This window comes from Aphelocoma coerulescens, chromosome 2, assembly GCF_041296385.1.
Source record: "Aphelocoma coerulescens isolate FSJ_1873_10779 chromosome 2, UR_Acoe_1.0, whole genome shotgun sequence".
Lineage (NCBI taxonomy): Eukaryota > Metazoa > Chordata > Aves > Passeriformes > Corvidae > Aphelocoma > Aphelocoma coerulescens.
The window spans coordinates 92348843-92364937 of NC_091015.1; the positions used below are offsets into that span (position 1 = coordinate 92348843).

Genomic DNA, 16095 nt, shown 5'->3' on the forward strand with positions numbered 1-16095 from the left:
CTAAGATCAGCCTCCTCCTTTTTCTCACCCAATCACCATCCTCCATTTCTTTTTGTCAGGAAAAAAGAACTGGTGAATTTAATTAAAAGAGCTGCTAAAGCAGAAAAGAATACTTTAGTCATATGATCTTCTGAGTTCTCTCCAACATCATCTTAGGTAATGGCTTATCACATAACATTTGCTTTATTTTCTCTTTAGCAGTAAGATATTTCCAAACTTGTGCATCCCATCTGTATCCATTTTCACAATGACTGAACAAATGCAATTAGTCTGCAGTCAGCCATGTAATGGTCTCCTACTACTACCACTAGGTATTTTTAGTCCATGGATTCTCTTATTTCTCAGCTATGCCTTCTTTCTTTCCCTAGCTTACATTTATTATCAGAATTGCTTTTCTCCCTTCACTGCCATTCTGTGTTATTGAAAGAATCCCATATACTTTATCTTTTCATATTTCTCTCATGGTCACCTCATTGCAACATACAGATGGTGGTAAAAAGAGGAAATTTTTCATTAAGAATATTGCAAAATTTGCCATTTATTTCTTCTCAAATTCTGTATTTTGCTTTATTTCCTGGATCTGAACAGTCTGTCTTCTACCCAGACTCCCTTCGACTGCTTACTATGCTTTCACAAAGATATATGAACCATTGGAGAAGAGAAAATCTCCATGTCAACCTATTGAGAAAGGAGTTCAGTTTCCTTCTCCCAGAACAGATTTTCAGTGGTCCACCCACCTTGCAGCAGAATGCAACACTGATCTTTTTGAAGTCCAGATTACATTTCTCTTATGTGCTGAACACAGCAGGGATGAACATGACTTTGCCTGTGCTCTTTGCCTATGAGGTGCAAACACAGCAGCCTTTCTGACTTAGCTTCAATCTGTTAAAAACAAAGACGTGTCACTAACTCTTCTTTCACCTTTCAGAGTGCTAAACATGACATGCTTTAAATTCTCTGAATTTGTCAGCTGGCTCCTTCACTAAGCTAAATGTCATGCTTCTCTGACTCTATGAATGATCCTGCTTTCCCTAAAGCTGAGTGGTGAACAGGCCCTTCTGTTTTTCAGTGTATTTAATTTCTGATTTTGTGGTCCGATTTTGTGCTGTATATGGAATTTCCTGTTTGCTTGAGGTGTTGGTATTTGACTTTTTTTTTTTTTGTCATCATTGATTTTATGAGCCAGACAAATTTTCTTATTTCCAGCTTCTTTTTCAAAGTACTTCTCTGAAAAATGGTGAATCCTCAGTTGTCTCTCAACAGCAGTGAAATACCTGTATCAGGTTTGCCTCTGATGCAGACAATACACATGCAGGAAAGCCTTCTTCACAACAGAAAAATACACTCATTTAATTTAAAGCAGGTTTTAAAGCAATCTTGTTTAACAAATGTACGTTCTTGTGTAGACCTTCTTACTTGGTATAGCTTATGCAAGTTTTTCATTGTCCTGAATTAAAGAGAAGAGAAATCAGTTTCAGCTTAATTAGGAATGTTTCTCATATTTATATAAACTGCATACCTAAACAGACTGGTGCAACTTTCTCATGGAGAAAAGGTTTTAAAATATACACAGCAAGATAAGAAAAAAGTATATCCAGTCCCCTAAAGAATTCTTCCCACTATACTGTGAGTTCCCCATCCTTTCCACGCTTCTGATTGCAAGCTCAGTTTTTCAGTTGTTTCATAAAACAGAAACTTGCATAAACGTCACTGCAGCTTCTGGGGACCTCAACAATCTCAAGAAATGTTCTTGTGGTTACACTTCCTGTTCACCAGCTCCTGTTTCCTTTTTTACCCTTCTTTTTCCACACTTTCTCTGTGAATTGTACTGGCTCTAAAACAAATTTGAACATTTGGACTACAGCACCTCCTTTCAAAAATTTAACCAAGCTTCTAGGAATATCTTCAGAATATATCCCTCCCACCATCCCCACAACACATTCTTACCATTTAATAGAGAAATAACCATTAAAAAGAAGTATTCTAACAGTGAATAGAAAATGAAATGGGTTTCTACCTCTAGATTTGGCTAAGTTACATTCAGAGGCAGGATATACTGAAGAAGTTACAGAAATACAAGCAGCCTGAATCTTTCATTACCTTAGAGAATAGCCGAGCTTAGCAGCAGTGATTTCATCTCTAAGTCCAAAATCTTCAGCTGAAAATACTTTCCTTGGTTTCTTTTGAGCAGGCTCAGAAACCTTTTCTTCCTTCATCCATCTCACTTTTCTTCCCAGCAAAAGAAATTATTCTGGTTTTTCAGTCAGCCTATTTTCACTAAGCATTTCAGTTTGCACTCTCAGCTCAGGTTCATGTGCATGAACCACTTAAGCAGAGCTGATGGGATGTTGCTATTTTTTTTCCCCTTATACATAGGCCTATTTGCTATTACATTTCCTTCCCTTTGATATCAGATTAGTGAGACTACATTAATTATTCATTTCCCCAGGCGACAAACACTCTGTGTTCAATAGTTGATTGACCTGGTTCCTTAAGCTCAATAGAGATGTTAGTTTTAGCTATACCAGGGAGGACAAAGGAGAAAAGATACCTCAGCAAGAGTTCAAATATTTATGACAGACCATTTTCCTACTGCTTCTCACAGTGCTGCATGCCTTTCACTTTATGAAATTCAACATTTAAAAAGATCTTTTCATTCAGTATTAGGAAATACTTTGACACTGAAATTGGCAGAATTCTTAGGCTAAATATTCTCCTCCACTATTCTGCTGCTTTCCTGACTAGCTTAAGTCACCAGACAATGTTTTTTCGACTTAAATCTCTACCTGACAAGCTCCAAAATGGAAAAAAAAAATGTACAGGATGCTGGGTATTGCAAGAATATGACACTAAACTGGTTCTAAGGTTAGCTGCGCCAAGTCATTAGCTATGATTAAGTCATTAGCTATTTACCTTGAAATCAGCCTTAATTGAAGCCTAAACTAAAAGGCAAAAAAATGTTTGCTTACGGAATTTAAAATAGGTGCTTGCAGAATTTTCTGAAGTCCAAGTGCCAAAAAGAAACAGAAAACACATGCAGAACTTTAGTCATTATTTATGTTGGCTCTAAAGTTTCTTCTCACCCATTATGAGGCAGCCGAGACTGTAGAAATTCACATACTCTTGACAGAGCATTCAGTCTTGAAAAACCTGAAAACATCCTCAGGGTGAGGTCATGGAAGGGGACCTCACTCAGGAGAGAATGTTACCTTTCATAATATGTTCATTTAAACACATTTTAAGGATGTATTTAAAATCAAATTTATTTTCTATCACATGAAAAAGAGAGATTTACTCAAACCCTTTGTGTTTGATTAGTCAAGGAAAGCCAAGACCCCGGAAAGCTCAGACCCTTGGGCCCAACCAGCCTGTCAGAGGTCCCGTTAGGGGGATCCTTCACTGAGCAGTTCACTGGATCAAAGACTGACTTGTTCAGGGTCACACACCAAACAGAAACCTCTCCTGGGTCTCCACACCTTTACCCACTGCCAGTGGCAGCCAGCATCCTTGAAGGACTCACATTAACAGTTTACAGAATAACGCTCTTCATAAATGAAATTGTGATACTGCAAATATATATTCAAAGTAATACTAATTCAAAGCATATACTAACAAACTCTTAATCCCTGGTAAAAGCTGGCTTGAGATGATCACTCAGCATGCAGAGAACACAGTTCTTAAACCAAAAGGCATCTCTGTGGGGGACAAGACAGGTTCAGCCCCTCAACTGATCCCAGAAATTATACTGGAGTCTTCCCCCACTTGTCCCCATTCTTAGCTTACTTCTACACTATTTCTTTACATTTAGGTGGAGCTTGGGTGATTTTAGTCACACATCACTAGTGAGTGGTGGTTGTATCTTGGGGGTGGATATCTCAGGATAGTACCTGAGATAACCTTGGGATGGGGACATGGGTCAGTCCAAGATTTCACCACTGTTGCTGATTCAACAGCAAGACATGTTCTTTTATCTCCCTTGGTCTTCACTGCTGTGTGGTTTATCAGCTGGAAAGTGCCACTGAGCTCTCTCCTCTGCAAGGGTTTTGACAGAGCCTGGCAGTGTTGGCTCCACTCTTCTCCGTCATCCATTTAGTCCCCCTTGGATTGTATTGTGTGGGTGAGGTTGGACATGCTGACTGCATTCCATATGGGAGTAGCAACTGCACTTTTCCCTAGAACTCCCATACCGTTATCTTTTTAACCCCAGTGATCTTCGCATATCTTCCCACAAAATTTTTAATTTTCACTTCTGAAATGAAAAGCGATCCTTCACTTTGGATCTTTTTCCTGAGTATTAATTTCCCACACCCCTTTGAAAACTCTGCTTTCTTTCTGGCAAACCAGACATTGTTATCTCATTGGCTTGAGTATTTAGCAAACTGCTAATGAGTTTATCACCAGCTGATGCACTTCTCTTCTCTTTCCTGGTCAAAACTGAAAATACTTCTGGAAGTCAGTGTGTATTATCACTTTAATCAGAAAGTTTTATTTCACCTAAGGCTTTGCTCATATTCTATACAAACATAACAATGGGCTATGCCACATCAGTCTATCAGATATGATCCCTGGACATGATGCAACTGAGCTCTACCCCACAGGATAAGTCAGGCATGGGATGTCTGCAGAGTATCCCCAGCTGACAGCTATATTTGTAGCACAGGGTTTGATTCACTTCAGGTCCATGGTGCAGCTAATTGTGGGCAGTGCAGCATGCAGGCTCTCACACAGCATTTCTGAGACACTGCCACAGCACTCCAAAGCCACTGCAGGAACAGACAAAGCCTTACCAGGCATAGGTTACCTTTGCTGGATTCTCAGCATTTGCAGAGCTGAAGGGACAGCAGAAATGACCATGTGGGACAAGGAGTATGAGCAACAGGCCACAAAAACCATTCCAAAAGACAGAGTGGAAGCATTTCGGGATTGCATGAGAATTTTTCTTTGGTCTTTTTAATATTGGGGGTTTTTTTTCATTACAGACTTGGGAGTCATGAGATATGATAAATGCCCATGAGACTAAAAAGCAGCTATATTGTTATCATATATATTTCATTTGCTGAGGGTAAGTTTGATGCAGCAGAACTTTATTCTAGGATTGTCTCCAAAGGTCCAAGAAGGTTATGTGAACAGAAGCAGGCAAAACAACATGTATTTAACTGACATACGGGGAGAGAAGAGCAAAGAAAAAGGGCCTTTCTTCCCGAACAACCTGTTGGTGGAGGGATTTGCATAAGGTATTTGGAGTTAGCAGCAACATGGAGGACTGGCTAATCTGTAAAGACATTTGAAAGAGGACCACATGGTGCTATTTTCATTGTTGCATTGGAAAAAGATAGCAATAGAGCACAGAAAGGAGAGGCCAGAGGTAACAACAATCATTACAGAAGCAGAGGCATGCCTAACAGACTGTTTTGAAGGATGCACTTTTAACCTGTGATTGAATTTAAACAGGAATTAACTGATGGACAGGGGACGGTGGCATGAGTATGACATATGGGTGCTGCTAATGACAGCAAAAGTGCAGTTCAGTTTCAGTGCAAAGCACTGTCTTTTAGGGTTATAAACACTCAAACTGTTGTATCAGACACAGATTTAGAAACCAAGATAAGTTTGTGCCATGGAAGAGGACAAGCATGATGATAAGGTGTAGGTGAAAAGAGCACGGAAGAAGCATCAACCCTTGAACAGAAGGATGAGGTAGTTTGGGGAGCTAGAACTTCCCCAGGTAATCTGTGTAAACTTGAGGCTGTTTCAGGATGACCCTAAGAGACAATATTTCTAGCAGACTTGTCCTTCAGGGGGAACCAGGAATACTGTAACAGCCAAGAATTTAAAATCAGTAGAGATGGAAAGAAATGGCCTATAAAAAAATAGTAAATGAGGTTGCTGCAAAGAGGGTTATGGGTCCCTTTAGTCCTCTAGGACAGATATTGACAAAAGAATGTGATGAATTCAGAATGATCCATTCAGCCCACCTCTTACCCTTGCAGAATGTCCATAAATGATGGTGGTGACCCTCAATGTGCTTGTTGATATACATTTTCCTCGACCTGGCAGTATCAGTCATTCTTCCCCATGGCCTTGTAACATGGCTTGCAAACTGTAACACCAAATTGGTAGTTCAGCTATTACCAGACCAATACCATGATTTCAATTTTGCTGGGATTCAAGATGCAGGGACAGTATTTCTTCAAGAAAGCAATGTCAGTATGTTGCCTGGTGGCTGGAGCTGCCTCTGGTAATTCATCAAAATGCAGTACAGGCAGCGAACTGGGAAGTGGAAAGCCTCTGGCAGCTTACTGGTTTTAGCTGGAAAGGGAGGGAAGAAAGAACAGTAGTACAATTAAATGTGGTGACAGCGACTGACAAAGGATATAGACAAGGTGAGGTATTCAGTGTTCTTTTTGCCTGTTTTTACTGCCATGTTCTTCTCTCAGGTATGCCAGGAACCTAATAATGGTCAGTGCAACTGAAGCATTACTGATGGTAAAGGGTAACTAGCAGAGCTAGGGATCACTTAAGCCAGCATATGAGACCGGATGGGGTGCATCCAATAGTCCTGGAACAGCTGCCTGCTGTCACTGCAAGTTACCACTTTTGAAAGGGCGTGGCAATCACAAATAGGTTTCTGAAGACAGAAGAAAGCAAATTTCATGTCGCTTTTCAAGAGAGGCAAGAAGGAAGTTCTGGAGAAATACAGGCCACTCAGCCCTGTATGGAGAAGTTAGGGAACAAATTTTCCTGGAAGCCATTTAGAACTGTAGGGTTGGCTGTTCAAGGTGCTAAAGAGCTTCCATTAACACAAACTCATCATAGGTCAGCACCTTTCAGTACCTGACAGGGTGATCATCTTTGGCACAAGCAGCCACTCCTAAGACACAGTGAAGCTGGGACTCAGCTTCCCACAGCCAGCACTGTGGTGGGATAACCTGGGCCAACAGCCAAGCACCCAGACACCTGCTCACTTCCCTTCCTCCCACTTACTTGCAGGGCACAGAGAAAGCCTTGATGCTGTGCAAGCACTGCTCAGCAACAGCCCAAACACTGTTATGTTAACACTGCTTTGGTCACAAATCCAAAGCACAGGACCATAAGGGTGACTATGATGAGAATTAACCCCATCCCAGACAGACACAGCACAGGCATGATAAACATTCTAATGATATTTGAGAAATTCTTAACACAGGATAATTGGTGAACTGACAAAACTAGATTTCTGTGGAAAGTGTAAAAAATTGTAATACTAGTGAAAAAAAAGAAAAAGAAAGAATAATTTAAATTATGTAATCTGGACAAGCAGGAAAAAATGAAAACTGCTAAACAAACCAAATCTCTGTGCAAAGAAAAAATAAAATATAGGTACATACTTTAAAACCATCTTATAAACTTTAGCTCTCAGCCAGGAAGTACTTTGAAAATATACTCATTAAAATTGACATAATTCTGGGACACAACTGAAAAGCCAAACAGCCTTCCACCATTGTTCAAACGCTGCAGCTTCCTAAGGAGAGGTCATAAAACTTCCCAACCTTACAGAATGCTGATACTTTGCATTCTTTTCATGTAAGAAGAAAGAGGAGAGATAACAGGAGAAAAAATGTGTTAGCCTTATACCCTTGAGCTGTGATGAAATACCAGTCTACTTACATTTAATTATGTTCAGTTTATAACAAAGCATTCAGCAGAAAACATCAATAAGAATGTTGACACACTCAGACTCCTTCTAATAAGAATGAAGAATTATAGTTGGAAATCTGGCATCTAGAATTCAACTGAAAAGGAATTTTGCTGTTTAGCAATTAGTTCTCTCTGAAACATAAAGTAGTGTTTCTAAAGGAAAATTATTGGGTAGACTTGCAATTGAGGTATGTGTTCAGATCAGTTCAAAGATTAAAAAATGACTCCATTAACTCTAGACAAAGACACATTTGGACTAAATGTACACCACGATATATAATTTCTTGTTGTATATTACTTAACGTTCTCTTGAAGGAACATAAATAAATAATACAGAGTGTAAAGACCAGGACATAAATAAATAATGCAGAGTGTAAAGACCAGGACTCTGCAATTGATATGTTTATGGCAAAGTTAACAGAAGTCTTAGGTCTGAAACTAAGGCACTAAGGCTCTTCCAGGAGAAGACATGTCTTTTAGAATAGGTCTGGCTGTATCAGAGGGATAAAGCAGAGCCAGGCAAAGCGTATGTCAGGTATTGGTGCTGTGGGAAGCTGAGTGCCACCTTCACTCCTGCCTTAGGAGTGGCTGCTTGTATCTAAGCTAAAAGACATCACCCTGTCAGGTATTGAAAGGTGCTGACCTATGATGAGCTTGTGTTAATGGGAGCTCTTCAGCACCTGTAGCAGTCAAACCTACAGTCTTACGAAGTTATTTCCTAGAAGCTAGGAGCAACTTACTTGAGTACATAAAAAACTCGCTCTGAAGCCAAGAAAGTTTCTGTGAAAGATTAGAATGACCCCCGAAGATACTGAAATCAATGAAGTTTGATGTTATTTACCATGGTATCTGACTTTAAATATGAAATATGGACAGTAAGCAACCATCAGTTCTGTACTGAGTGCTTACTGCAAGGCTTGTAGTTAGCCAGGTTCTCAGTTTCCATCACAACCAGAAAACCCCCACATTCTGAGGTTATCTGTTTACAGAAATAAAATGTAGAAAAACCCCCACCAAATCCAATGTGTTTGTAAATACAAAGAAGTTAAATTAGTTTGACTTTTTTTGTTTTCACTTTTGAACCAACATTAATTCTTTCCTTTTCTGAAAAAGCACAGCTTGCAGAGGTCCAAATCAGTAAGACAGAATGGGATGGGAAAGAAAGGAAGAGAGGAGTGGGTAAGACCCACTTGCTGAGTACAATACCTAATTCTTTGAGCCTCATTTGGTATGAACACCAGTATCTCCCAGGAGCAATCACAGCCCCTGCTCACACTGATCCTGAGGCCACGATGAAAGTCCATAACTGCAAGAGGCTCTGCACATTTATCTCAAGTGGAGGGAAGCCTTGTCATCTGCCATCTACAGAGCTCTCTAACTGGGCAGCACTAATGTGCCCACTATCCACCATGAAAAAATACACTGTTTCTTCAGTAAGTCCCAGACTAAGGAGACAATGGGGAGAGAATTGTGCCCCAAGGCAGTTCACTGTTTTCATCTCTGCTACTAGTTCCGCTTTGGCAACTTGATTTTCTGCACTTCTGTTTACCCATTCTAAGGCAGTGGATAATGAAAATTACAGCCTCTATGCAGAATATTGACCTCTTTGGATAAAAAACCTCCAAAAGATGGAATTTACTTCATGTGTTGACATATCCCTCCCTACTTTCCTTCTTTTGTTCTCTTCCCCCTCTCTTTCTCTTTCCCTCTGCCTCCTCCCTCCTTTATACCTTTCTACCATTGAATCTATAAATTGCTTTATTAATCTTCCATATCAAAATACTTCTGTATTAGTATCACCATGAATAGTGTTTTAAAGCAGAACTGGAGAGCACTGCATTAGGGGAAGAATGAACAGTGATATTTTGCAAGGCAAAGCCTCTGGAAACTTACAGACATTTATTCTCTTTATATTCCTTTTAGTATACAGTGGTAAAGCCATTTATATATCATTTTATTTTAATTTAATGAAAAGCAAAAAATTTTAGCGTAATGTGAGGATGTATTGTGATAGCAGTTTCCATTTGGGTTTTCCTTAAAGGCAGAATTCTCATGTGAACTCAATATAAATTTTTACTTCAGCTGTATGGCAAACAGCAACCTGCTCTTGAAAGAAAAGAAACCTACAACAAATTATGTCACTCTAGCATGCACCATGTCTAAAACTCAACAGCTAAAATAATACTGTAGAGTGGGGAGGAGCAAGTGTAAAAAGCAGTCGTTGCAGCTAAGATATTAACAGAGTAACAGACTACTTTTGTGAAAAAGGCATACAGAACAATTTCTTAATTTGCTACGAGCCTCCTGAATTTGCTTCATATCTCAGCAGTAATCCATCATACTGAGAAATTGCTTTTCATGCTGATTTAATATTTGATAACAGCTCAGAAGTCTGAACTTTATGACAATATAATATGAGTGGCAATGTAACATTGCAACATTTCTTTCTGAAAACATAATCATTCTACCTTTCTCGTGAGATAGACCTGTAGTATACTTTTTATCAGAAATATTTCTGAGGAAATCTAATAAAACACTAAGAAAAAAGAGCATTTGAGTCTTACAATTACATTGTGATCCAATTCAGGAACTTCTAACACTCAACAAATTTATGTTTGCCCCAGTGGGAACTTATTCTAATTCTAAAGAAAAAAAAAGAATTATCTAGATTTTACTGGAAAATTGAATTAGTAAATCAAGCAAGCAAATAAATTTGAGTTCCTTGTCAGCATTAACAGTACAGTTAGAGTAACAACATGGAATTAATCAGAACAAGATACAGAGAAACCAGCAAACACTGCAACCCAAGTGACTTTAATGAGTCAATGCAACAACAATCAGTAAGGGAAGGGTGAAAAATCATTATTAAAGCATGTTACTCCTTGCTCCAAGTTCATTTGGTGGTTTTCTTACACAAGCTATTTTCCCATGTCTGTATATTAAAACAAAATCACCTTTTTGGGTGGCAACCCACACAATCTCTGAAGATTTCCTAACAAACCATAGCCCTAAACTCAGCACCGTTTCCTCAATCTGGTATAGAAGTGGACAAAACTGAAATGGCATTATTTGACTTTTGCTAAAAGATTTACATATTTCCACATAAATGAAAAAACAAGGAATTTTCCCATGTGGCTGTATCAGACTAAGCCCATTCTTATAAGTAGTGAGTAGCAACTTATACAAATACAGATCTGCAAACTCAAAAGGTCAAAGCGAAGGATCAAATTCCTAAGTAAACCCTTTGGTTTGTTTTATCATTTCTCAGAAATTATGGCACCCTAAAAATATCACAAAGGATTAGAACTATGTGGATAACTGATATTTTTATTAACTTGCAGGGGAAAAAAAATAAAAATAAGAAGATAAAAAGAGAAAATAATTTCATTTCCCCATGGTTTTTAATCTTTGAAAACAGCAAAATCTTAAACGTTGTTGAAATAAAACAATCAAATTTTCAAAACAACTACCTGCTTTCAGGTAAAAGTACCTTGGATGCATTATCAAAATCAGCTGGTAGTTTTCATTAACTTGATGCTTGTATGTAAATTTGGCAAAACCCTGTTCACTGAAAGAGTTTTGCCTACCCTGTAGCTAAACACAGAGCAGATTATCATACTTCCCAGGATTTACAGCATGCATGTGGATATGTGTGCTGCAAATGACAGCAGAAGTCGTGTGGCAAAGCAGTTAGCTGCCTTTCAAATGCTGGATGACCCTAGGTTGCACTATTATAATTTCCCGTTGACTTGAACCCAAAAATTGCTTTTCTATGTGTGTCAGGATTTTCAGAAAGAACACAAAATTTTGCTGCAGGCCCCAACTGAAAGCACCATAACTACAGCCATCTGTTTAGTACTGGTGAGCATTTTCAAAATTGACATAAATGGTGTTCTAATCATAGTTCAACAGACTGTTTATTTTTAAAAAAGACTGCTTACTGAACATACTTTGGGCTATAAAGCACAAAAAATAAGAACCTGGTATTACTGTCAGAAGTGCTGTGAAGGCCTAACTGCGACTGAAAATAGCTGTTACATGCATGCTTTTGCATACTTCCCTAACTATTCTCTTCAGGTTGTTTATTTTTTACTTAGCCTTTGGGATTTGTAAAGGGTTTTTTCCCTATTTTTTGGCTGGCTTTTTTTTAATGTGGGAGTTGGGTATTTGCCTGCACCATCAACACAAAAGATGTAACTTCTTTCTGCTTGCTATTTTAGTTAAAATTAGTAGCAGCTGGAGAGTTGTCTTTCTTGGTTATGCTGGATAATGTCACAGAGACTTTAGATGTCTATTACCAGCTTTTACCCATGAACTGAAGAGGTATGTGGTGGAATCCTCTGCAAAAATACTCGTAATTCTAAAACATCCATCAGTCTTCAAAACATGTTAAAATATGAAATATTCTAAACAACATTATTTATTTACTCTTCCCTCAGTGTGCTGCATTTCAGTGCCCTGTGATGCTGTCATTCACTTCTTTTCCAGTAGGGACTTGCCTTTGCTACAGTCTCTGGGGAAAGTGTGTCAGCACCAGGCGTGGCTGAGTTGGCAAAGGAAGTGACTCCACAGCCAACTTTTTGTAAAAACTCTGCCTGTTTTCCGATGAAGTTTCCCTGTTGCTGCCATTTGTGCGTGCTGGTACAAACAGCCGGCCTGCTGGAAATGACTAAGTGACTGAAAAATCCTGGCATTTTACTGCCTGTCATTAAGAATGCCTCTGTATTTCTTGTACATTGGCATAATTGAGCAGGACATTGTTTAGCCTGGGGAAAAGGAGGCTCAGGGCAGACCTTATTGCTCCCTACATGTAGCTGTGAAAGGAGGCTGTAGACAGTGAGTGCCAGTCTCTTCTCCCAGGTAAAAAGTAACAGGATGAGAGGAAATGGCCTCAAGTTGTGCCAGGAGGGGTTTACCTCGGATGTTAGGAAAAATGTCTTAATGGAAAGGGTTGTAAAGGATTGGAACAGATTGCCCAGGGTGAACTATGTTCACCATTAAACCATGTCCTGAAGTGCCATATCCACACTTTTCTGAACACTTCCATGGGCAGTGCTAAGTTGATGGTTGGACTTGATGATGTTAAGGGTCTTTTCCAACCTTAAGGATTCTCTGATGCTGTGATTGCTGCTAATATTATGGTACTGCTACTAGCTGGAAAAATGCATGTTGCCATACATCTGCCAAAGAAACCCTCCCTCTGTTTCACAAAATTGAAGTTCCACTTACAAACTTTACAGCATCTCCTCATTTAAATGCTCGATTTTACAAATCTCAATCTATTTACTTATATATTTATTTTAATTTTGGATTTTGTCTACCTTTTGTTTTTCTTGCAACAATTTAAAAACAAGATCTGAAAATGAGATTCTATCCTATGGTATCATAGTGACATTTGTATAATTCTTCTGCAAGCATAGAGACTTAGCATTGGCACAGGCCTCTGTCTCTTGAGGAAAGCAGTAATTACGTGCACTGACAACTATAGAGAGGTTGGTCTGAGAAGCTCCAGACCATGGAAAGCAGCGAAGATCCTGCACTCTCCCTCCCACAAGCCTGATGCTCTGTGTGCTTGCTCCTGCCTGACCTACCTTCAGTCCTCTCTCTCTTCTCCCTGGGGTTCTCATCCTCATCTAACTCAACCAGTTCTGGCTCCTACTTCATTGTTTGAGGAAAAACATTTCTTTCCTTCTGCCATGGTATCGGCCCTGCTTCACAATTCTCATGTTACCTCTCCACCACCCCCTACTCTGTCTCCTTGCCCACTCAGGCCAAGTCCTCCTGTTCCTCATTTTTCCTTTTTCAATCTCTCTTCCCTTCTTCCAGTCCTTGCTCCTTCTGCACTAGAATGGTTTGCCTTGAGATCCCAACTTCCAAACCCAATGCACAGCTGCACTTTCAGGAAATTTCAGCCCTGTGAGATACTCAGGATAGATGTTGTAGTTTAGCTGCAAAGCCACAGCAAGCCTTCATACAAGTACTTGTGTTAATAGCGACACGCGAATTCTCATAACATTAAACGTTGCTGGCTATAGCAAGAACAGCCAAAGCACATCTTTGATGTAATACTTCCTCCCAGTGCATCTTCATGTACTAATGCTTTGTGCTTAAATAGGAAATTATTACTGTTTCTTGGAGAAAAATCATTAACTTGCAGGTGTTTTAATATCATAAAGCACATTTTCTTTAATTTCATTTCTATAACAGGTGGTTTAGATTAAACCTGCAGCAGCGAAAATTTCTATCAACTTCAGTAACCAGCACAGGGAAATCCAAAGTAAACAAACCTGGGAAAACTAAGAAAAACTGAGAATGCAATATTTTAATTCAAATTCAGGAGATGGTAGACAAAAAAGTGTTAAAATCTCATAATTCTACCCTAGAAAAAAATTATAATCTGGATAGACTTTGACAGAGACTAGAAAGGGAATTGGATTTGTGTTAGGCTACACGGAAGGTGACAGAGCTGAAAATACAATCTGAGACTCTAAAGTGCTGCACGTGTAAGAAATTGAAATAACCCAGCAGCAAAATGTAAGAACTTAGTTACAATATTTTTACCACATTTGTTCATTCAAGCTGTTAAGGATACCACGATGTGATTATATTTTGGACTGTTGCAAAAAAAAACCCCAAAACGTGTATTTACACATCACACATATTTTTGCAATGGTAATACAGTTGTTACAAAGAGTGATAGCAAACAAATAAAATATTATTGCATTAATTTCCCTGTAACAAATGTGTGATGACATATTTCTATACCACTCTGGAGGGGGGAGGGTCAACTTCCAAACACCCATCTTTTGGGATACTTGCTTTTTTATTTCAAACCATAAAAGAAAACCAGAATGGCCTGCATGGTTTACACTTTGCTGCTAATGTAATTCATTCAGATATTGTGTTCTATGCCTTTCCACATGGCTGGGAAAACAAAACTCAAGTGTTTGAAAATTTTCTTATAACGATGTGAATCAGCACTTTAATCTCAAACAGAAAGGAAATGAGATCTGAAGCAAAGGCAAGGTGGGCACTTACTGCCCCGAGCTATCAACACGGTTTCCAGCACAAATCCAAAGCACGGCCCCTACCAGCTATTGTGACGCAAACTAACTCTTCCCCAGCCAAAACCAGCACAGCTCTCTTTATGCCACTTCACACATACGCGGTTTGGCAGAGCACAACAAAGCGCAAGCCGCGAACTGCCAATTAGTCACTAATTACAAATATTATTTGAAGTGCACACGCAGACCATTCAAAATCACGTTGTTAACTGCCCGCGCCGTTTCTCCTCGAAAATAAAACAAACAGGGCGGGTTACGCTACAAGAGCTGCCTCCGCTGCCCTCACGCCACACGAGAAGCCGCCTGTTGCGGGCGCCACGTCCCCGCCCGCCCGGCCAGGGCAGGGCCCGGCGCCCGGCGCGGCACCGCCCCCGCGGCGGCCACGTTAACAGGGCGGGAGCCGGGCCGTGCTCGCCGTGCTGTGTCGGGCTGCGAGTGCCTGGTGCGGGCGCGGGGCCGTTGGCACTGTAAAAATGTCTTCGCCTCCTAAAGAGAAAGCAGAGACGCGGGCCGGACACCCTCCTGCTGGTACGGCCGCCGGTTCCCGTCTCTCCGCTCTTTCTCTTACCACGCCGGGGTACGGGACGGGGGGGCCGGGGCGGCTGCGGGCCGGCGGGGCCGGGCGCCGGTTCCCCGCCAAGTCCCCTCCTGTGCGCGCCGGGGCTGAGGAGGGCGAGGGCGGCTTCGGGCGGGTTCCGCCGCCGCCGGGGGTGTGAGCCCCGGGAGGTTCGAGGCCCCGGGGATGCAAGCCCCGGTGGGTTTCCTCGCTCTCCGCTGCTCGGGCGCAGTGCGGCGCTCTGGCCGCGGAAGGTGCGCTGGGATGCCCTCCTGAGCCCTGGGCGGCCGCGGCCCTCCTTGCCCTCTGGCAGCCTTTCCCGGTGACGGGCGACGCTCCCTGCCCTGCCTCTCCCCGAGGAGCTCTCTGGATGTGGCCAAACCCTTATCGGGTGTGGGCAGCTTTGCGTCTCCAGGCTCCGACCCGGCAGGCAGACAGTGTTGTCTTCCTGGGCATCCCGCCCTCGAAAGGCGGCGGAGGCCTCCGGAGCCCCCGCCTGGGGCTGGGGGTGGTAGGAAGGGGAGCGGAGTGGTCTCGGCCCCACGCAGCCTGCGGGGCTGTTCCAGCAGAGTGTACGCTGAGTGTGAACAGACACTGCAAACCAGGAGTGCTCTGTGCATCCATTTTGCCTGCGGGCGTCACGGTGTGAGTGCCAGAGCAGGCTGCGTGCCCCTGGCTGCGATTCTGGCAGGGTAGGAAACAGGTAAAGCTGCTTGAGACGTGCCCAGCAAAGGATCTCCATCGCTTTCCATACTGCTGCTGTATGCGGGTGGGCGGTCAGGGTAGGAGTTGGGTGTC

The 16095-nt window shown here is 41.3% G+C and overlaps 1 protein-coding gene across 1 annotated transcript in view; it reads left to right on the forward strand.

Annotated features, from left to right (window-relative positions):
• The first annotated feature begins 15100 nt into the window (after nucleotides 1-15100).
• DAP (death associated protein) overlaps nucleotides 15101-16095 on the forward strand; it is a 54089-nt gene continuing 53094 nt past the window's right edge. The window contains exon 1 of the mRNA XM_069004023.1: nucleotides 15101-15269. Coding sequence (XP_068860124.1) covers nucleotides 15215-15269 — 55 coding nt within the window. The 5' untranslated portion in view covers nucleotides 15101-15214. The remainder of the gene's footprint in view (nucleotides 15270-16095) is intronic.